Source organism: Vitis vinifera, chromosome 11 (assembly GCF_030704535.1).
Source record: "Vitis vinifera cultivar Pinot Noir 40024 chromosome 11, ASM3070453v1".
NCBI lineage: Eukaryota > Viridiplantae > Streptophyta > Magnoliopsida > Vitales > Vitaceae > Vitis > Vitis vinifera.
The window spans coordinates 374,212-396,206 of NC_081815.1; the positions used below are offsets into that span (position 1 = coordinate 374,212).

The 21,995-nt window shown below is 37.7% G+C and overlaps 2 protein-coding genes across 5 annotated transcripts; one reads left to right on the forward strand and one right to left on the reverse strand.

The window, feature by feature from the left end:
• Positions 1–11: 11 nt before the first annotated feature.
• Positions 12–11,249, reverse strand: LOC100267980 (1-phosphatidylinositol-3-phosphate 5-kinase FAB1B). Of its 4 annotated transcripts, XM_059740666.1 has the most exons (13): positions 11,146–11,216; positions 9,812–10,882; positions 8,482–9,213; positions 7,491–7,644; positions 6,984–7,328; positions 5,655–6,578; positions 5,226–5,557; positions 4,098–4,221; positions 3,845–4,012; positions 3,301–3,550; positions 1,946–3,234; positions 1,030–1,296; positions 12–599 (listed from the first exon to the last, which is right to left on the reverse strand). In XM_059740666.1, the coding sequence occupies exons 2-13, from the start codon at positions 10,429–10,431 to the stop codon at positions 273–275; spliced, it is 5,532 nt and encodes a 1,843-aa protein (XP_059596649.1). In that variant the 5' UTR covers positions 10,432–10,882; positions 11,146–11,216; the 3' UTR covers positions 12–272. The 4 variants fall into 4 exon arrangements, with proteins under 4 accessions (XP_059596649.1, XP_010656078.1, XP_010656079.1 ...); XM_010657776.3 differs by having other exon boundaries at positions 1,946–3,550; positions 11,146–11,217; XM_010657777.3 differs by having other exon boundaries at positions 9,812–11,217.
• Positions 11,250–11,412: 163 nt separating this feature from the next.
• On the forward strand, positions 11,413–21,952 carry LOC100262830 (AT-rich interactive domain-containing protein 4). Its single transcript, XM_002277288.4, has 15 exons — positions 11,413–12,823; positions 12,911–13,102; positions 13,608–13,661; positions 13,881–13,969; positions 14,384–14,648; positions 14,755–14,811; positions 16,096–16,127; positions 16,238–16,373; positions 16,486–16,659; positions 17,372–17,932; positions 18,699–18,836; positions 18,986–19,084; positions 20,094–20,194; positions 20,300–20,390; positions 21,634–21,952. Exons 1-15 carry the CDS (start codon positions 12,686–12,688, stop codon positions 21,727–21,729), a joined length of 2,223 nt encoding a protein of 740 aa, XP_002277324.2. The 5' UTR covers positions 11,413–12,685; the 3' UTR covers positions 21,730–21,952.
• The last annotated feature ends 43 nt before the right edge of the window (positions 21,953–21,995 follow it).

Below are 21,995 nucleotides of genomic sequence, written 5' to 3' on the forward strand. Positions count from 1 at the left end.
GAGTAAACATGTAAAAAACATAGACACGCAACCTTTACATATGGAAAATAATCATACAAGAACATTACATCAAAATTTGGATTACTCTTAGACACATAAATCTATACAGAACAAGAATAAACCCACAGGAACACCATCCAATCCAACATCATACCCCTGAAAAGCTTCTTTTTTTTTCTTTTTTCCTTTTTTTTTTCCCATTAATGCACGATCAACAGAGCTATCCAAGAATAAGTTTCGACATATTGATGTTCAACTTGCTTGTGGGGACATCAATCAAAGGAAGGCCCACCTGGTGAGTTTTCTTCACAAAGGTCTGATTTTGACCCACTGGGAAGGATAATTACTGGTGACCACTGGTCTGGAACCATCAGAAAATAAGCAGACATGGCTTTCCTGAACCTCTTCTTGTACTGTATTGGTGAAATCACAGTGGGAGATGTATTTTTAGGCCCCCCAAGGATGCCTGAGGCCTTCACCCAGGTTTCAAGGTGCTTGTCCCAGGTATATTGCCGCATAAAGTCGATTATCCCAAGGACCAGTTCATGCTTTTCCTCATCCACCCCAACCAGTAATGAGTAGTCCATTACATCTATCGACTGAAAGAACATAAAATGATAACAAATTAGAGTCTATAACAAGAGAATCTTGAAACATTATTTGCATTGACCAAGGGCTTTTGAGAAGGTAGGTCAATTTCTATTTCTATACTAGATTTTGAAGACAGTATCTCCCCTAATCAATTCGGTCTTTTCAGTTTTATTCCTTTTGTTGCCTTCTGTGTTACTTGCATACCCCTGTATGCTGGGTTGCACCCCCTTTTGTTTATAATGCCTTAATTTTTCTTACCTATCAAAAGAAATAAACTAAATATTTAAATTAGCTGATTCTAGCAAAATCAACCGTTCCCAAGCATCATAGTTACTGGAAAGGCAATTCCAGCAATGGCTCCATTCAAAACCAAAGGGGAGGATTATGCATGTGGTGACCTATAAACCTTTGAGGCATGCAGTTAGTTTCTGAACTTACAGCAAGAAATGAAGTATCATTCCAGACAGCTCTCTCTAGCAACCGCTTTGCCTTATTCCCCACAAAAATAGGAGAAGTTGGCATTGCTTCAATCAGGTTCTGATCCAGCAGAACTTTGTTGCTCCCGCTTGAATCTGGATTATAACGTGATCGAGACGATCCTTTTAGGTCATAAAGCCGTGTAATATTACGCCTGTAAAGAAGATTCTCCATTACCAAAACATCCATCTTTGATTCTTTCCCTCCTTTAAGTTGCTTTGATGTAACCTTCAAGACAACCACCAACAAAGGAAGCAGATCAAGACTAGATTGATGTCAAAAGAATGAGAGAAAGTAACACAAATATGGTGAAAATTATAGAGGAATTGAGTAAAAAATACTTCTATATCCCTTTGGTTAACTTCTCAACCTTGAAAAGAATGTCAACAGACTCATATGAAATGAGACATATTACAGAGGAGAACCAAGGGAGTACCATCTGTCGAATACCAATCTATTATTTGTAATTACCCAAACATCCCATTCTCACAGATGATTAAAAATGTATTTCCTAGATAAAGTGTTCTACTGATTTCAGTCAGGAAAACTTTTGCCAAGATAAAACCATATTGCCTTTGACAAGAGTATGAATCTGAAGCCTGGTTGATGATATCAGAAAAACATCTAGGAGTACTTTCATCAGTCACGCTTAAACATACAACTTCAAACTGCATTTATAGCTGGATTAACAGGGGAAAGATTACAGCAGTTCCATCAAAGAAAGAAGAAGAAAAGGCAATGACTGCCTCATATGTATTTACGATTTCGAAGATTGGCTTTAGTAGATTGACAGTTTCAGATCTTTCAGGATTCCAATTATTGTTAAACTAGTAAGAACTTTAATCTTTCTGAAAATGGAACAATTAATAGATAATACCTGATAAATGCCCAGGATCTTTGCCAGGCAAGTCGGACTCCCAGTGCTGATTGATTCAGATAAGTACTTAAAATAAGCCGGTGCAAACTTGATGAAGGACTCCAGCTCTATTTTTGTAACCTGTTTGATGATAAATCGATCATCCAGGGTTTTTGCAAAGAAGACATTGCTCTTGCCACCCTGGGCCCCCCATTTCTTACAACGACTAAGTGACCGTATGAAATCTAATTCAGAAGGGCAACAAGTCTTCCTCAAGGCATAAAACTGCTTTGCATAGTAACAAGTCACAGTGTACTTCACCTTCCCAAGTGAGCCATCATCAGTGAAAGAGACTCTGGCATGAAAATCTTTTGTGTATAAGAGTGGGTCCAAAACTAAGGAGCTCCGAGACCCGGACAAGGATAAGATATTCTCATCAGTAGAGACAAGATTTTTATAGGATTCAGAAGCCGTCTCATCAAAAGAGTGAAGTGAAAGTAGATTCTCAAAGATTGGCAATGAGACAGAAGATTCGCCACTATCCTTTTGTCTCTCTAACTCATTTGACACCTGTGCATGATAATCTGGTGAGACAAGTGCATAAGAGATAATACTAGTGGGTTCATCATCATAAACAGGCACCACTGTTTCATTAACACCCACAGGAAGAAGCAGCCTGGCACCGCCTTGATGTTCCAACTCCCGAAATGACAAGACATATGCAGGATTATACTCACAAATTATACCAAGTTTTTGAGCATTCCATGAAGAATTCTTGCTGAACATGTAAGAGAAATTTGAAAAAGGCACCCCCACTGGTGTCATGGAGTTTTCCATTTTTTCAGGCCCCTTCATAGATGATGAAGAGCCATGAGAATGAGCTACCTCAACCTCACTTTGATGGTTAGTACAGTTTTCCATTTCTAAGTCTGCTGCAACTGGTTCTACTGTAGCCAAAGACTCTACCACCACTGTATCAGCACATAGATAGCCATTCTCTTTAGATGTTTTACTTCCTGCATGACTTTCACCAGCCCATGCTGCATCAAGGGTATCAGATAAGTTTCCCATAATTGGGAAATGTCCATCCGAGAGGACTCTTCTCACAAGATTTCTAGATTCCACAGGATCCTGTCCATCTGAGAGGACTCTTCTCACAATTTTTCCAGATTCCACAGGATCACTTTGATCATTGACATTTGAGCTAGAAGAAAGACAAATCTCAGCCTCTTTCCTGTTATTCAAACCCTGATCCATGTCTTTTCCTTTGTGAACTCTGCTAGGCTGGCTAACAGGGCCAACTTTTCCACCTAGATTAAGGACTATGTTAGGGTTCATATCCAGAAGAATCAAATCATGACTACTAAAGCCTTTACCTGCCTTAGATGTCACATTCATATCAACAACCTTCTCAACAGAAGTGAGGGGTTTCTCCTTCAGTTTCAGTGTGGAACTGCTCAGACCTGCCTGGAGATTATTGCTACCTAAGCTGGCTGCATATATTAAGCGTTGGTCCCAGACATAAGAGTGGAAGACTAACTGCCTTTGCAGTCTATTAATCTCAAGAATATCAACTGCAGGTTGGCCAGCTTTCACCTCCCTATGTAGTGCATTCCATAGTGATTCCTAAAATAATGCCAAATTATCTATCAGAAACCAGATAACATAAATGGTAATATCCCTTCCTCCTGAAAGGAAAGGCAGGGTAAACTAATTGCAGCAAGAAACAGAATTGCTTCTTTAGTGCTAGCACATAAATATACCTAATTGCACATAAAATGATTGGAAAATTTTTCAATACCGATGAATTAGATCTCAAATTGTTTACTATTGCATAAAGGAAAGAGAATTTTTTTTCTTTACAATCTAGCTCATAAATGGACAGGAGCAGAAAAGGAAAACCACAAATCACAAACATACCTCAAATTCTCCTTTCTCCTTCTCTAGCATCACTTCCAGTTCTGCAATATTGTGCCTTGATTCAGGTGCTTTCATGCCATCCAGTGATTCTGTGCCTGATGTTTTTTCCAATATCTGACGAAGAGCTTTGTACACTTCAGTAAATAGTTGTTCTGCTCTGTTGTGCACCTGTTACACAGGATCAATCACCCCATAAGTAATGAGAATTCTTAAACCACAAGATCTATTGGAACCAAGGGTTGTGATTATGAACCTCATCTGCTTCCTTTTGTATCCACTCCTGAATATCAGAGTTAAATTCAAGTTTTGGTGGTGGAAGATAAACGGAATGAACATCAATTGAAGCATAGCAGAAGCAAGCAACCATTCCTCCAAAACTGCACATGTAAAACAATAATGTAAGAAGAGATAGAAACTATGGATGATGAAGCTGGGTTTTTAAATAGCCCAGGCGCTTTCTGGACCCATATGAGATAAGGTGCCCAAGCAAGCCTAACTTGATGACTGGTGCACAGCAGAGGGGCCAAATCCCTCAAAGACCTAGAAAGAACCCATTTGAACTTAAAAAATGAAGGAGAAGATTATTCAAGAGTATGTCTTGGGATACATGGAGCATATATAAACTTACTGGCTCTTAGTCAATTCAACCCAAGATTCTCCAAGTGGGATCTAGCAGGCTAAACAAAAACAAGAACACAATAATAGCACATCCAACAGCTATTTAATATATATATATATATTTTGTTTGATAGGCAAACAAAGGAAGTCTATTAAAAGAGCACCATAGAAAGGGGGTGCACCCTACATATATAGTAAGTATACACAAAAAAAGAAAAACGAACAGGAGCCAAACAAAACAACCAAAAGACCACAGCCACCCACAACAGCTATTTAATATTTGAAACTACCTTCTCTAGAATTGATTACCAAGCAAAACAACTATATTGTCCTCACCTCTGAAAAACACACTTCTCTTCAAACATTAATGAAATTGTTCTATATCATTTTCTACTGTTCTTTATACATTGTTTACAAGATTTTCAAGCATAGTAATTCATTAAAATAATTTTTTGCACCTTTATATGAAATTCAGAAAAGTTATCAATTTGTAATGGGCACAGACTGATCAAGAGTGTGTTTATCGCATTTGAAGGGTCAGTAATTCGTTTGTACTCCATGTCCAAGTGAATACACATGTATCACCATACCTCTAGGGACAACTGGGTTTGTTCTTGACCTTTTGGATCACAGGAGGATGATGAATTGACTAAAAGGAACAGACCTGCACGAGGCCATGTCCATAGTATTCTGTTGTTAAAAAGCAACACAGTTTATCAGCCTTGATATCACAACATAAACATTGTTTAAAGGGAAAGCATACCCATAAAACCGTAGGCAATCCCTATGAAGGGAATGACCGCAACTAGCAACTCTGCTTGCAGCAGCATGGTTTGAAAAGCTGAGTTCCAAAAATTTTCCAAAAGACAAACCCCATGCAGCATCAGACATCACTACTCTGCGTGTTGCTGGAGGGAACCCATTGGTGCGAGGACATAGCAGACACCTGTGCCACATCCAGATTTTTCCTTCTCGCTCCCCTGGTAAAGCAATTCCTTGAAGCTTCTTCACAGAAATAGTAAGGCTGCCTTGACGATGTGTATAACAATGAACATGTGCTTCTGATGGCATATCGCATGAACGGCAGCAATAACTCTAATAAATGGAATGAGTCTAGTCAATGTAAAAATGTGCTTGTAGGGTTGACAAGGAAAGAAGTATATAATCATGTAAAAGAAGAGAAAAAAAATACCTGATCAAATAACTGCTCTCGTAAAAACCGCCCTAAAGGCTTATCAGAGCTTCCATAATATTTTATTCGAAAGAGATGTGCCCGCTCACACACGGTACTTTTCCACACACAGCGTGTTGACAAGGACACCAAAATGCTCTGATGATTAGAGGGTGAGGGAGGAAACTCTTCTTTTGAAGATCTCATCACCTCATGGTGATTATTATTATTATACTTTTCCAAGGTTTCCAACTCCAAAATATCAAGTTGATTTGCAGCCAATCCATTGCTGTCAGCATGATTACTGCCAACACCTTGTCTTGGTGCCTCTGAGGTGCTAAAACCATTAGAACTCGAATAAACATCCAAAATACCTTGGCCACTATTGGATATAGAAGTTTCATTCTTAAAAGATCCATTCAGACACACTTTATTACCCTCGCAGTCACAACTAGAGAATGCCTCATTATGGTAAGCCACTGAGTACTCTTGCCCTGAAGGGGATGAGGAAGTGCATGAAGCACAAGATTTGCTGGAGCTAGAGGCAGGGTCTGTGTACAGTGTTTGAGAGTTAGGATCATCTGAGAAACAAGTTGATTGCATCACTTCCAATTTGCAAATGGGGGCAGCATTGGTTGATGAGGCTCCATCTGACATGCGGTTATTATAGGATTTCTTGGGTTCTCTGGTAGTTTGGGAGCCCTGAGGCGTTCTAGTGGCAGGGGAACTGAAACCAGGAATTGTGGAGATGGACCTATCAATACTCAGTGGTTTATCAGGTAATGCAACTGTTATTGGAGACTTCAAAGGGAGTTCCGGCAGAGAAGCACCTTCATCAGCAAGAAAAGATGTCTCAAGAGCTAAGTGGTAAGCTGCGAAAACTCCATACTGGATCACATGTTTCACTTTCTTCAACTCATCCCCATTAGCACCCTTGAGCAAAATCTGAAACAAAGAAAAGCAATAGATGAGCATCAATTCTTTCTAAAAGTTAAAGTGTCAAAAATGTAGGATCACATGCAGGCATTCCAGAATAACCTGAAGAAAGAAAAAATCCACCAATCCAGAGTAAGATTTAGATCATTTATATATATAATAAAAAATAAATAAATAAAAACCTAACCCAAGGGCCTCAGTAGCCTGTTTGCCAACTCTTCCCAAATCTCTGGATTCAAATGCTACACTATTTTCTAAGTACAGCCTAAGGCATTTGTTGTGTAGATCCTAAGTAAAACTGTAAAAGTACAAACTGTAGGTCCTAGTTATCATCCATAGGCTCTAAAAGATAATACTTTTTCATTCCAAAATAGAATAGACTTAAGCACGTCTATTTATATATTTGAAACTTACAGTACAGCCCAAAGGTTTTGGGCAACCCTCAAAAAACATCAAAGTCTTCACCAATTTCTTCCCATCTTGCCCAGCACTCCCATGCCCTTCAAGAAACTTCTCCACATGGAATATGTCACAGTACCCCAGCTTTGGCGATGTGAGATGATCAATTGAAGGGACTATTTGTGCACCCGTGCAGCGAGATATACGTTCTAAAAGTGGCCTTTTGATATTCAGAACAAGTGATATATCCTTTTCCAGAAGATACTCTTGTGCAAATCGAGATACTGACTTCTCTACCAAAAGAACATTGGGGTGATGAACATTGATCTTTGCAACTGCCATCTTCAAATGGTCCATTTCCTGAAAACGGGTTATAACCAATAAGAACAAGAAACTCCTCAATTCACTCAATAAGACATTATCGAAGGAATATGTTGGGGCTTGATACCCTAAGTTATATTTACAGCCTAGGGATTTAAATTACATATTTGAAAAGACAAGAAAAAGATAAACAATCCAAACCTGCTGCAACAAAGTATCAAAACTTGACAAGTGATTAGAAACCCGCTGATACTCCAGAGCTCCTCCGAGGAGTAGGAAACGTGGTTTACTTATTTTAGATGTCATTCGTCGATGAGCCACATTTTTCTTACAAACAACTCCTTTAACCACCATACTGGAAGATATGAAATTAAAATTTCATCAGTACAAAGAAAAAGAAAAAGAAATTGACAGCATCCTCTAGTTAAAGTGTTTGCAAGGTGATTGTCAATTGTCATCCAGAATCCTCTAGTTAGCAATAGGACATCATTTTCCACTCTATATGGGGTGACGCTTTCTATTAAATTATGGATGTTGTATATTTACTACCAAGAAAAAGAAAGGTAATCACCTCTTTCTGGTTGTTTCCTTAACAGTTACTTCCAGTTACCAATAAAATCTCACCATCTCAAAAATTTGAAAGTTGAGTATTCCATGACTGAAAAATCCTAGCAAATCAAAGATGTAAAGATAAAAAAATAATACTACCAAGCTTGTGAAGCATCTTTTGTTTTCTGGTCTTCATATACATTCCACATACAGGGTAGCACCTTCTTTTTGGCACTCATTTTATAAAATCTTACTTATCCAAAAATGAAAAAGATACACAGAACTGCTGATGGTACAACTGGGAAAAAAAACCTAAATTTGAGCATAATGGGAACTACCATATTTATCTCTGACATTTAAATGGTCCAGAAACAGAAATGTATCTAGAAGAGGCAGTGATAATGTTTTACTAGTTTTAAGGTGAATACTAAACAAGGATGCCTAAAGCATAGCTAAATGTTCAATAACTTCGAACAGAACTGAGTAGTAGTAACCAAGAGAGTTTAAACATTCATATAAGAGCAGAATTATGAGCCTTTGGAAGATGGTCTAACAATAAAAGTGAGAGCTAATTAAAGTACGAGCTGCATCATTAGATAGGATTAAAGGTAAGCCATCATCACATTTCTTCTAATGAGCTTACCTCTCACTACGATGCCCACAAGCTATGCATTTAACTTTCACATAACCACCAGGATCCATCCCTCCACCTTTGCTTGTATCTGGTTTTAGAAATGTGGCAGCTTCCCACGACAAAGATGTAATTATCTCTAACCAACTCTCTTTGTCATCATCCTTACCCACAGGTAGGTTCTCAACCTGCAAAAGCTGAGCTACTAAAGCTCTAAAATGTCCGTCAACCACATTCTTCATGGCCGTCCTATGCTCCTCACTTGACCTGTCCTTGCTACGCCACTCCCCACTACCAAAGCTGCTTGAAGAGTGTAGCTGCCCCCACTCTCCTGTAGATTCCCCATCATCCTCATCATCAAATAAAGCAGCTTCTCTGTCATCCTCTTCATCTTCTGGCTCTGGAGGGAGCCAGAGAATGCCATTGTTGAAATCCACTGGTTCTGCATGCATACATTCCACACGATATGGAGGAGGAGCTTCACACTCATGACCATTATCATTATTTTCTGCTTCTTCCCTATGATTCTTGATTCCTTCTAAACTATGTGTATCAAAATTCTCAGGTATTTGAGAATGTTCTGTGCTTTTTGTGTCATCTCCATCAGGATGCACTTTATGTGGTCCATATACACTCTCAATCTCATCAAAATTGACTGCATCATAATATTCATCAGCCTGAGAAAAATGCCTTGTTTCAGAATCTGATTGATAAATACCATATTCATCATCTTCATCGTCACTCCTGATACCAAAGGATAAGCAAGAATTAGAAATACGTGGCAGACTGATAATTGTAACAAAAACACATGAGAACAGAATGACCATGGTTTAAGCCATGCTTAAAATTGAGATGTGTGATCTGATATGCAGTGAAAATTTGGGAGCATCTTGAAGAAGGATGGCCATTAAAATAACTTTTAGTAAACTATTCCAATTATCAAAGTCGAGGAATTAGAAGTAAAGGTCAAATCCTTAAGTAACGTTAAATGTATATATATTCTTTCAACCTCCAAACTATTTCCTGATCAACTTCAGACAAAAGACAGGAAGTACTGAATCTACTGACTTTGTCACTCAATCACTACTAAAAATTGTCTAATATTACTTAACATCACATAGGAACTTGCAAAAAAAATGTTAATATTTAATATGAGAGCTTAATTAATTCTTGCTCCCTTCCGAACCCAAATTATGTATTTTCTTTTCTTTTCTTTTTTTTTTTTTTACTTTTTGCATGAGATCTGAAACTTTAAAAGGAGTTAAGGAAAAGGAGAGGCTGCATCAATTTAAGAACTACAGTTTCCTTGTTCCTGAAAAAGTGATATATTAGGAAAAGTTACCTGTTGATGCAAAAGGTGTATTGATTAGCAGATGGACCTGCTACATCTTCAATAGGATTTGTGCTGCTCCCACCTGTTATTTGGTCTTGCTTAACAGCAACTGAATCCATTTGGGCAGACTGACGAGGGCTGAGTCCAGAACTATATTGGACATGCTGGTAAGGTCCAGTTGAGTATGGAATTGAACTGACAGTGCTGCCGGTGCTGTTACAGGTGCAACTAGACATTGTGCTGGCCAAGCTTGTAGCTGATGGAGATGGGCTGAGGCTCGGGCTGGATGCATGGATCCCATTATCAACTGTCAGTTTCCCCTGCTCCCATTGCTTGAAGCAAAAATTACACACCCTAATCCTCTCCCAATCTTCTGGACCAGCCTTGGGCTCATCAGATGGTGCTGGAACTGAGTTTGCAGTACACTTGGCACAAAATACTCGTCCACAAAGCCGACAATGATGCCTGCGGTTAAATACAGTAAACTGGGAGTCACACTCATAACATACTCTACAGCTCTTATCGGGCATCCAAAAGTCCCTCGACAAATTGGCAGGCTCGGTCCTCCGGGGAATCCAGGATTTCACTATGTCAACTAGATCAGCTAGTTTGTTGTCTGGGGTGGCCATGGACAAACATCCACCTTACCTCACTCATTATAAAATTTTCATTCCCACTTTCTACACTGCACCCTGGCGCCAATCATATCCAATAGAAAATAGTGAAATTAAATTACCCTTAATTCTCAAAGCCTCGATTCCAACCCTAAAAGCCCTTTTTGACACCCTACGGCAGAAACTGTTGCTGTGTCATAGGTTGGGTGTTCAATTCCTCAATCAGAATGATAGGTGACAAGGTTTTGGCCGTCCAAACCAATCTACAAAGAGTTGAAATCTCCTATATGAATCCCCAATTATGAGAATATACTCTAGAACTAGGTGTTACGTTACGCTTCCGAATAACTGAATCTTGAGTGTCGAAGAGACCGAGGCAGAGGCAGTGGTGATGAATGCTTTGAACCCAGAAATTGAATCAAGAAACAAGCTGAACCCATAAAGGGGTAATCCAAATCCAGTAATACTGAGAAAAACAGAGGAAGCTACCTTTAGTATAAAGCAAATCTCCAGGAGAGACGATACAAGGAAAATGGAATCCAATCTAGGGAACCCAGATTCTGCTTGAAGTTGATGAGGAAGAGATGTCAAAGAATTCATCACATTTCTTTTATTTAGAGTAGAGGGTGCCAGACTGGTGTGTGTTGTGGTTTGTTTTGTACTTTTTCTCTTGAGATTCACATAAATTATGAGGTGTTGCTAATTGAATAATATACACGAGAAATCTACCTTCCTCTCCTCTCCTTTTTAGCTCTCTCTATCCTTCTGGATTATTTCCTAGCTCTTTTTCTTTTATTTCTTGTGGCAGAGAAAAAAAACCCATTCATATAATATATAGAGTTACCGTATACGTCTACACATGTATTAGTGGGCCAACAAGTGGCATTGCCAAGGAGTGGTTCCATAGTGGGATAGGCACGGTTGCTCTTCACGTGTGGAGTGATGCATTTTTTGACCAATGGGTGGTCGTCCGCCCAATTCAAGCACTCCTGCTCACGGGGTCGGGTGAATTGGATTGCAGACCTCATTTCTCTACAACCCACGTTGCTAGCCAACATGTGATTAGTATTTTGCTTAGCAGAGGCCTGAGGCCTTGTAGGCATGGAGGAGGTTGTCGTTCTCAAGATTCAACTACAAGACAAGTCTAGAAACTCTGCTTTACAAGACAAGTCTACAAGACAAGACAAGTCAAGGCAAACAGCTAAAGAAGAGATACAAAGGGAGTATTCAAATTCTGCTTTATAGGCCCATTCCAAAAATATCCACTTGGTATTTGGTAAAGTCCACCACCAACGCTAGCATCTGATATGGATTCACCGCCAATCTTCCAAAACACCATCCTCACCACTCCACCTCTACTTCAACAAGATACAATTACTAGCCATCTAAACAAGAGCAAGAAATTCAATTGGGTTGGTTGGTTTGAGTATGAAAAAAGAAGCAGAGGGGACATATGGGTCATATGGGTTTCAAGTGGAATTTGGATAGAGTTTGTGTCTGAGAATGGAAAAGGATAATCCCAACCCAATACAACCCATAAAAAGGGAATTCCGGAAAATCCCAACAAGAATGGAAAGGGATCAAGAATCATACGATAGTAAATTCGTATTGGAGAAAGCAAGTGCGTACGCATATATCCCAACGCTTTGTACTATCCACAATACTTTCCTGTTTACCCTAGTCGTGTTAAATGTAAGTAATTGTCCTCTTTTTTCTTTGGGATACGGGGAATGTGTTTGCTACTTTTTCTATCCGCCCTTAGTGAAAAACGGACACTTTCTCAGCAATTCCCTGAAATGGGTTTATTTTTATGTCAATTCCATTCGCAATTATTATTGGGGTTCACGATTCATAATATGATGGCATTGGATTTTTATTTGTTATTTTTTAGGATGGGGGTTGGTGGGTTGATTGAGCGTGAAGAGGATTTTAATTAGGAGTTGTACTTTCCTTTGATTTTTTATATTTTTTTCAGTTTCGTAAATCAATTAATAAATAAGGGTCTCGTCTCTTCCTTCTCTAGGGTTTCGAAAATTTTAATTAGGAATTGTTCTTGTCTGCTACACGGTCGAAAATTTTCCAGATTTTTCTTCATAGGGTGGCGCTATTGAGGGAATTGGGTTGGTGGGTTGTGGGCTGTTTCTTCAATTGGTTGGTGGGACTTGTGAATTTGGTTAGTTTTCATTCATACATAGGAGATAATTTATTTGAGGGTATGCAGCAATTTTAGGGTTCTGATTGATTAGTTAAGAGTGGTGGTTCGGTTTGAATGATGTTCCATGTTCAAGCTGCTTCAAGAAATCACTGTGCTCTCCTCGCAGTTGTGTGCGGCAAAATCCCTGTTTCTGAGGATCAACAACAGCATCCATATCCCTTCCCGGAACTTGTTTCTTCCGGCCGCCTTGAGGTCTGTGTTTCAATTTCCTTCTTGTCATTTTTACTGGAAACTCCCCTTTTAAGAGTTTGCAGCCTCTATCTTGATGCTTGAATGCAGGTTCAGATTCTGAAAAATCCTAGTATCCATGAGTTTCAACGGTCACTTGAATCGTTGGAGCCAAATTTCCTTTACTTGCAAGGGGAGCAGCTTCCGGGTAGTGAAGAAATAGGATCTCTGACATGGGGAGGGGTGGACTTGTCCTCTGCAGAGGCGTTAGTTGAACTCTTTGGTCCCACATTGCCCACAACTGTGAGTGTTTTATCATTCTGAGCTTGTTCAGTGCAATTTGGATCCCTGATTTATGTACATTTTTTGTGTGTATTTATTCATTGCCACCATTTCGACTTCTTTTTTCTCTGATTTATTTTTTAATGTTTTAATTTTATTTTTGGTTATTTTGGGTATGTTTGATGTCAAGACATGGGTTGGTGCTTATGTTAATGGTTAGAACTCGATACTTGCTTCTTTGTGAAGAACCAAAAGGTTAAGCTTTATATCAATTTTACTGTGTATTTAAAACTTTAGCTTCTAAATATCAGGTCAAGAGAGTTGGTAACCCTTGAGAAAGGAGTTATTGTTTTGGAATAATATAGTTAAGAAAAAACAAAAGAACAGCTCTTCACTTTTGAGATATTCTTAATTATTAGCTTCCTACTTACAAATCATCCAGTTATGGACTTAGAGTTTCTTTATAATTGTTGAACTAATTTGTGGTTTCTTGTTGTTTGACCTAATTCAACCTAAAATGTTTCAGGTTTATCTAGAGACCCCAAATGGTGAAAAATTAGCAAAGGCACTTCATTCTAAGGTGGATTTGGTTTGTGAGGATATCTACTAGTACCATTTTTAATACTTATTATTATTATCATCACTATTATCATTTTTTATTAATGTAACTAGTTGAAATGGTTGTTAGGCTTGAATTCTCAATCTGGATTTAAGGATTGAGAAATCGAACTAGATATGGTTTTGGATATGCTTTCCTAATGAAAAGAAGTCGTTGAATCAGGCTGTTTCTCTTTGACAGGGTGTTTCTTATGTAATATATTGGAAAAATGCATTTTCTTGCTATGCAGCTTGTCATTTTCGTCAAGCACTGTTCTCTGTGGTGCAAAGGTACAGTCATCCACCTTCTCACAAAATATAAACATGATTTGGTTCCTCTATCATCTGGATGATGTTAGAGCCTCTTTACACTGTTGAATCTGTCAGAACCCAAGGATACATTTATAAATTAGTTTTTCTGACTGATCAATGCCTTAAATAATGACTACAATTGAAATGACTTACTGGAGTTTGTTATTACTGTGTGTGAGCATTTTCTTTTATTTTGTTTTTTTTTTTGGTCTCTGTGGATTAGATGACTTTGACCCACAGACACATATGTAGATTAATGCGTGTATAGGCTGGACTAAATTGTTAGTTGTATAGAGTTTGTAGTTATTAATCAACTGCTTATGTTGAAGACCATCCCACTTCTTTATTGTGAAAGTCTCTCAACTTAAGTTCTGGTTCTTTTGTACACTGCAGTTCATGCAGCCATACGTGGGATGCATTCCAGCTTGCCCATGCATCCTTTAGGCTCTATTGTGTGCAAAACAACACCGTACCTTCCAACAACCAGAAAGTTAGTGGTAAGCTTGGACCCTGCCTTCTTGGAGACCCTCCCAAGATTAATGTTGTTCCTCCTGAGGTTGACGAGGAGGAAAGCTTGCCTGCAACTCTTCCTGTTATAAAGATATATGATGCTGATGTGAGCATGAGGTTTCTTGTTTGTGGAGCACCAAGCGCATTGGTTGGTTTCGGTTACAAAATTTCAAGTTTATATTTGTCACTTGGTGGCAAAAATTACTGATATTATTTCTTTGCTATGGATTGGTCACAAACTGTATTCTTTTCAGGATGCATGTTTACTGGGATCTTTGGAGGATGGCCTCAATGCCCTCCTGTGCATTGAAGTAAGTTTATTGCAGTAGTTTATCATATCTGTCTCTAAGTTCCTTAATCTTGCCTCATATAGTTGGCTAAGACTCTCATTTCTGAGAACAGCCTAGTGTTGTTCTGGTCAGCCCTTTGTGCATAATGATACATAAAACCTGGGATGCTCTTCTAAGGCTTTCTTCTTGGACTGACCCAATCACTACTTCTTTTCCTTTTTTCTTTTGCCTGAAGATTTCACATGAGCTCAGATAGGTCATAAATGAGTTTGGTGTCAACAAAAAGTGGTTTCATATTTTTCCCGGTATCTTTATATTTATGGGATTTTAGTTCTTTAAATCTAAGGTTTCTTGGAGTAGCTTCCGAAAATTTGCTCTTTGAGGCCTGGCTCAAGTGACAAAGGATTGGGGAGGGGGGGGGGGGGTTTGTTGATGTGGGAGGTTTTAGGTTTGAGTTGTAGTACAGATCAAAAAGAAAATTTTACGTATGAAAAAAATACCTTTCAAAAATCCATTTTTTTTGGTGGAGGAAAGAACCATTAGTAAAATAAGAACAGTTACAAAGCAAAAGTGCAGTTGCTATAGAATAAGAACAATATACCTTATATTTATCTACCAAAAAGAAAAAGATAAGGGGGAAAAAGGTTTTCCTTATTTGACTATGACACCTCCTAAACCACATAACCTTTTCCCTGTGGTTATGACTTAGATTGGTGATGGCATCTGCTACTTAAAAGTAAATTGTATTTGCCTTGTGGCCCATTCTATTGCTTTTCTACTTGTTTCTGTCTTTTGATCATTTAGTTTTATTTTTTGCAATCCCTAGTTCTTGGTGCTATCTTTGTGATGCCAATTGATGAATCTTTTGGAAAATGAACTCAGAGTTATGATTTACAATTTCAATTTTTAAGGTGCTATGGTTTCAATAATTTAATAACATTTAATGTATCCAGTATTTCTTTTGGGCAAAAATACCTTTTTTAAAGTATTTAGTATTGATCAGTCCAGTCTGAACTCAATGACATTAAATGCACACTGGGCTTAGCCCATACCTGTATAAAGGTCTTTTGTGTTGAAAAGGCCTAGAAACTCCTTGCCTTTGGGCCAGGTTGCTTTGCCTGGAGTAGCCTAGAGTTGGGTTAAAGAGGCAAGATTAACAAGTTGTGATTGTTCTTCTTGGAGAGCAAGGCAATTAGATTGATTTTATCCTGCTTTAATTTTACTGTCACCATTCAGTCCATTCACCATCTCTCAAAGCTCTTTTTAAAAATGGGATTCTCATTATTGCCCTTGTGGTTTCTTCAGATTCGCGGGAGTAAACTTCATAATCGTGTGAGGTACTTTTTGATTCCTTGTTTTATGATGGTTGTGGTGGATAGGGAATTGTAAAATCTATGAGGTTCAATTTCAGTTTGAGTTGATTGATGGATTTTATAATTTGCTGCAGTGCTCCACCACCACCTCTTCAAGCAGGGACATTTTCTCGTGGCGTAGTGACCATGCGATGCGACTTATCAACCTGTAGTTCTGCCCATATATCACTTTTAGTGTCTGGTAGTGCCCAGACTTGTTTAAATGATCAGGCAATGATCCATTATCCTTATGATGTTTGGTTGTTCTATTAAATTTTTACTTGTAGTGTGGTTAAAAATGTATTATGCAGTTCTTGGATGATATTTTTCTGGTTTTTCTCAGCTGTTGGAGAGTTATATCAAGAATGAGCTTATTGAGAAGAGTCAGTTAGTCCATGCAGTACCCAGCTGTGAGGAAAGCAAATTGTCTTCATCTGAGCCTCGGAGGTCTGCATCAATAGCTTGTGGGGCTAGTGTATTTGAAGTTCGTATAAAGGTTCCAACATGGGCTTCACAGGTTACCTTCTCACCAGGTCTTCTACTCTTGTTTCGATTTCATTTTGTTATCTTTGAGTTCTTTTCTGTTCTTTATGCATATAGTTCAATTCATGCCAGAAGTTCAGAGAGGCGCCTTGTGATAGGAAATGGAACTTTTGACCTTGCCATGCTGCTTAATTTAGTAATTTTCTCTTGATTAATTGCTAGATCACCTGTTGGATGAGCTACAACACAAATTTCATTTTTCAAGGTTGCATTTATCACAAAGAACTTCCTAAAGAATTGTAATTTGATGGTTGAAAACTAAAGTATTGCACTGGCCACTGGATTAGCCTGGCCATGCAATACGTATGCTGCTTCTTTTCCTTTTATCTTAGTATTCTTTAATCTCTCTTTATTACTCGAAGAGGGAAAGTTATATCATGAGCTGGTACCTGCAATTGAAACATTGATTTGTTATTTTTGCTGTCTGTGGAGCGATAATTGATTTGCAAGAGCTCTACTTTGAAATTATGATTGTTGTATCTGATGGATATATGAGATAAAGCATTTGCCAATGAAGGGTTAGCTACTTCATGCTTTGAGGACAACTGGACACTACAATTTTTTTTCTTTTTTGTTTTTTGATAGGCTAGACACTACACATTTAATCCCTCTGTAAGTTTTGATTGAGTTAATTTGGGTGCATGGTTTCCCATTTCATGCTTATGTAGGTTGGGATGTCTCTGCAGGTTTTGAGGCAGCTAGCACCAGATGTATCTTATCGCAGCTTAGTCACCCTGGGAATAGCTAGCATTCAAGGTTTATCTGTTGCTTCCTTTGAAAAAGATGATGCTGACCGCCTCCTCTTCTTTTGTACAAGGCATGCCAAACAACTCAATCAAAACAATTCTATTCTTCCTAGGCCTCCTAGCTGGTTAATAGCTCCTCCAGCTAGTCGGAAAAGGTCTGGGCCATGCCATGAAACCAAACCATCTGGATATAAAGTCTTGGGAGGTGTAAATGGAGGTGTTCTTCAACAGAAACCAAAGATTGCTGCAATGAGGCCAATTCCCCACACTCGCAATCATAAAATGCTGCCTTTTTCTGGAATTTCTGAGGCCAGCAGGTGTGATGGAGACCAAGCAAAGGGTAACTTGTCAGTTGTTCCAGCAAAGCACAATGGCACCACACCTGTCACACATCGCAAATTGTTGTCAAGCTCTTTCCAGGCCCAGCAGATTATTTCTTTGAACCCTCTACCTCTAAAGAAGCATGGTTGTGGCAGATCACCAATTCAGATTTGCTCAGAAGTTAGTAGTCTGATTTTAATTTCTCAGTGTGTTCCATTATTGACTTCATTATTCAGAGAAAGCTGTTTGATTTCCATTTTGTGCATCAGTTTGGGAACTTTTTTTCCTTTTTTTCATTTCCTTTCATTGTCATGCCTTGGTATTTGATTTATATTCTGTCAATCCAGCCGGTCTTATCTACTGTTGTAAGTATGCTTTTTTCCTTTTTGTTGGGATCGCATCTTATTTTGGTGGTGATGGTAGGGGGTGTGTGCGTGTTTGGGGGGGAGTGGGTGCTATGGACAGTGGACTAGTGGTACTTCAACCAGTTGGACTCAGGACACCTCCTTTACCCATCCCTTATGAAGTGTGAAGGACTTCTCACAATTCTAAAAGAGTAAGAAAAATGATGCTTATATGCAGGTTCAAGGAACTGCAAAAGGATATTATTAGCAAAATATATTGTAATGAAATTATTGTGCTAACTGATGACCTTATATTACGACCATCTTTATCTCCATTCCATTGATATTGTATTTCATTATGTTACTTAACTCCAAAACTGCCCTTCCTAAGAAAAGTCCATAAAATAGGACTATTGAATCTATTCACAAGCATTGAGTGCATTCCATTAGTTTGAAATGGTAAGTTTTGGAAGTAAGGGCAATGGCTAAAATATCTCCTACTAGGATTGTGTTCTCAACTCAATGCAACTTTGACATGAGGGTTTTTATATATATCTTGAAGTTAGATCTGTTGTCCTTATTTTTTTTTCCTACTTTTGCAGGAGGAATTTCTCAGGGATGTAATGCAATTTTTGATTCTCCGAGGGCATACCCGCCTTGTCCCTCAAGGGGGGCTGGCTGAATTCCCTGATGCTATACTTAATGCAAAACGCCTTGACCTTTACAACTTGTATAGAGAGGTAACCTCTTTCATGTGCCAAGTAAAAAAAAAAAAAAAAAAAAACTTTTCTCTAAGCAGGTTTTATCCTCGTCTTTTCAAAAAGGAGTAAGCAGATTCTGATGAGGAGTTTACCAAAAATTTGTATTGAAAATTCGGGACCCTGTTCAGGTGGTTTCAAGGGGAGGCTTCCATGTAGGGAATGGCATCAACTGGAAAGGACAAGTTTTCTCAAAGATGCGAAATCACACATTGACTAATAGAATGACAGTATGTGTCCCAAACTCATGCTTTATTTATTTATTTGGTTTGTGAGATGTTCTGCTCTGCATGTATGCAAATGCATGTCTTGAGATTGGAATGAATGCTGCTTCAGATAACTGAGCCTGAACAATAAGCTTTTGCTTGGAGCAATCTTTTCATGTAGGGAACATATCTCAATGTCTAGGTACAGGGTTTCCAATGTCCAGTCATCTAGAATTTTTTTAATGGTGAGGTTTCTCATATATTTCATGATGCATCCTCTATCCATTTAGACATGATTTATCATTTGGCTTCTTTTTTATTTTAAACTGCCCCTTCATATCCCTTGTTATTTTCCTTTCCTGTGTGTTTGATCTCTCTTTCTTATCGTGATTAACCATATAATGAACTGTGTGCAACCTTTTTACTGAAGTGAGTAACCTGGTTTTATGTTTTTGAACTCTTCTGTTTTCATATTTTTATTTTTTGCTTATTCTTTTGCCTTAAAATTTATTATGTTATCTGCACTCAAATTCTTTTTTTTAAATGAATTGTATTTGAGATTATGGTTGTGTTTTGTTTCTGGTCACAGGCTTCTTGGTCTTTGTCATGCTGGTTTCGTTATAATCCCTGAAATCTGTCAGTGTTCCTCAGAACCAAATAATAGAAGAATGTTAATTTTGGACACACGTAGCTAGCTCAATTTTGGAATTATTTAGTAATTTATTTTGGCTCTGATAAAGAATCCCAACCATTTGATTATGGATCAAGGTTTGGTTGGTGTTATCTCAAGTTGATAGTTACTGGGATGGTTTGTCCATTCATAAGCATATCCAAAAGTTTAATTACGTTTAGCCTGTTGAATGCAGGACATTCAATTTCATTTGGTTTTATTTTCTGTTTTTCTACTTGAATATTATTGACTTGCTACTTCTTAATGTGATTTTGGAGAGCTGATCGTTTGTTCTCCCTGTTTTCTCCTATTGTTTCTACTTTTTATTGTAATTTATTGTTTGTTCTTCCTGTTTTCTTTTAGGGTGTTGGGAATACTCTAAAAAGACATTATGAAACCTATCTTTTAGAATATGAATTAGCCCATGATGATGTAGATGGGGAATGCTGCTTGTTGTGTCACAGGTCTGTGCTCTATTCCTCTCACACACATGCTCTTCTGCGCACTGACTTGTTTATGCACTAACCCTTATGCATTACTAACGATTGGAACATGGAATGTTGCATCAGTAGTGCAGCAGGTGACTGGGTGAATTGTGGAATATGTGGTGAATGGGCTCATTTTGGGTGTGATCGGCGCCAGGGTCTTGGTGCCTTCAAGGTATATTTCCAACATATAAGCTCCTATTTTAATAAGGAGCATATTGCAAAGATGATCCAGAACCCTTAGTAGGAAAATGAGTAAGAAAATATGTCTGTTAGAGCTCAAAGATTTTTTTTTGATAGGTAAGAAGCAGAACCTATTTGGGATTCACATTTAACCCCGGGGCTATGTTTGGTTCCTAGAAAAGTACTAAAATAAAGAAAAAAGTTGTTAAGGAAAATGATTTTGTTATATTTTGTTTACCAAGATAAATGTGAAAAAAAATAAAATATAATTAAAATTAGTTGAATATTATGTATTTTCAAATTATTTAAATTTTTATATAAAAGAGAAAATAAGTGAAATGAGTTTAAAGAAGTATATAAAAATAATTTATTAATTTTTTATTTTCTTTCACTTTTGTCTTTTTTTCTATTTTTCCTCACAATTTTATTTCCTTTACATTTTCTCTCAAATTTTCCAGAATTGAACTTTATTGGAACTGTCAGACTTGTTATATCTACATTGTTGCATCCAGTAATTAATCAGGAAATTGACAATGTTGGAATCAGAATATTGCAAAATCATTAGGAATGAGCCATTTTCTTTTCCTTTTTTTGTTCATGTTGTGAAGTCCGACAATCACAGCTACCACTTTTGTATCTATCTGTTATACTTCATATCTAGACCCGTTGAGTGTACTAATACTGCCACTAAATTAGATTTGTGATAAGATAAATAAAAGAAAATTAAATTAAAAATGCAACATACATATATATATAAGGCATTGTGTTTTTAAATCTATTTAGTTTTGGGAGGCACCAGGTGCTGTTTGGGATAACATTTAACTTCTACTTTTAATAGTAGTAGACGTAGAACTTTATATTTGGAATCTATATTTTAAAAATACTTTTATTGAGGATAAGGATAATTATGATATTTTCAATAACTTTAATTAAATAAAAATATTCTTTCTTCATCACATGTTCACGCTTCTTCAAAACCTGGACACATCATGTTAGGCTCATGGTTAAGAGTTTTATCCAAACAAATCTTAAAAGCTGCATTTAAAGGCTTCTGGCGTTTGAAAAGCTTTAACAAACAGGGCTTTAGACTCTTTGCACCAAAGCTCCTTCGTTCCAAACACACTACTGCTATTCCTTAAATATTTGGAATTTATTGTTAAATTGGAAAGAGAACTTTTAAGTTCCCCGTATTGTTTTTTTAGCTTTTGGGTTGACAGTTACATGCTGAACAACAGGACTATGCAAAAACAGATGGGCTGGAATACATTTGTCCCCACTGCAGCATAACAAATTTCCAGAAGAAGTCCCAGAAAACTGCAAACGGATATTAGCAAGTCTTGACCGTCCTACGAGCTAGTTTTTGCTTCTTTTTTTATGCATAAAAGAGAGGCAGGGTTAGGATTGCATTATTGTACTGGACTACCATTGTTGTTCTTTTATCATAGCTCTTAACAAAAGGGGGAAAACAGCCCCCAATTTACCCCCAATCTATGTATTAAAGAGGAAATGATGAGTAAAATTAATTGTAGAAGTCTTTTTAGCATTTTCACTCAATTTAACTGGGTGGTTCTGTCAAAGGTTATGTAAAAGTCTTTTT

Bases quoted from the DNA above. Each gene is read 5' to 3' on its own strand.
- LOC100267980 (XM_002277273.5), bottom strand. From the start codon at position 10,431: ATGGCCACCCCAGACAACAAACTAGCTGATCTAGTTGACATAGTGAAA. The intron at 5,558-5,654 runs GTATTTTTTTTC...TCCATTTATTAG, and splicing joins GAGAGCAGTTATTTGATCAG to AGTTATTGCTGCCGTTCATG. The intron at 1,297-1,945 runs GTATTATCTATT...GTTGTCTTGAAG, and splicing joins AGATCCTGGGCATTTATCAG to GTTACATCAAAGCAACTTAA.
- LOC100262830 (XM_002277288.4), top strand. From the start codon at position 12,686: ATGATGTTCCATGTTCAAGCTGCTTCAAGAAATCACTGTGCTCTCCTC. The intron at 16,374-16,485 runs GCAATGATCCAT...GGTTTTTCTCAG, and splicing joins AGACTTGTTTAAATGATCAG to CTGTTGGAGAGTTATATCAA. The intron at 17,933-18,698 runs GTTAGTAGTCTG...CTACTTTTGCAG, and splicing joins CAATTCAGATTTGCTCAGAA to GAGGAATTTCTCAGGGATGT.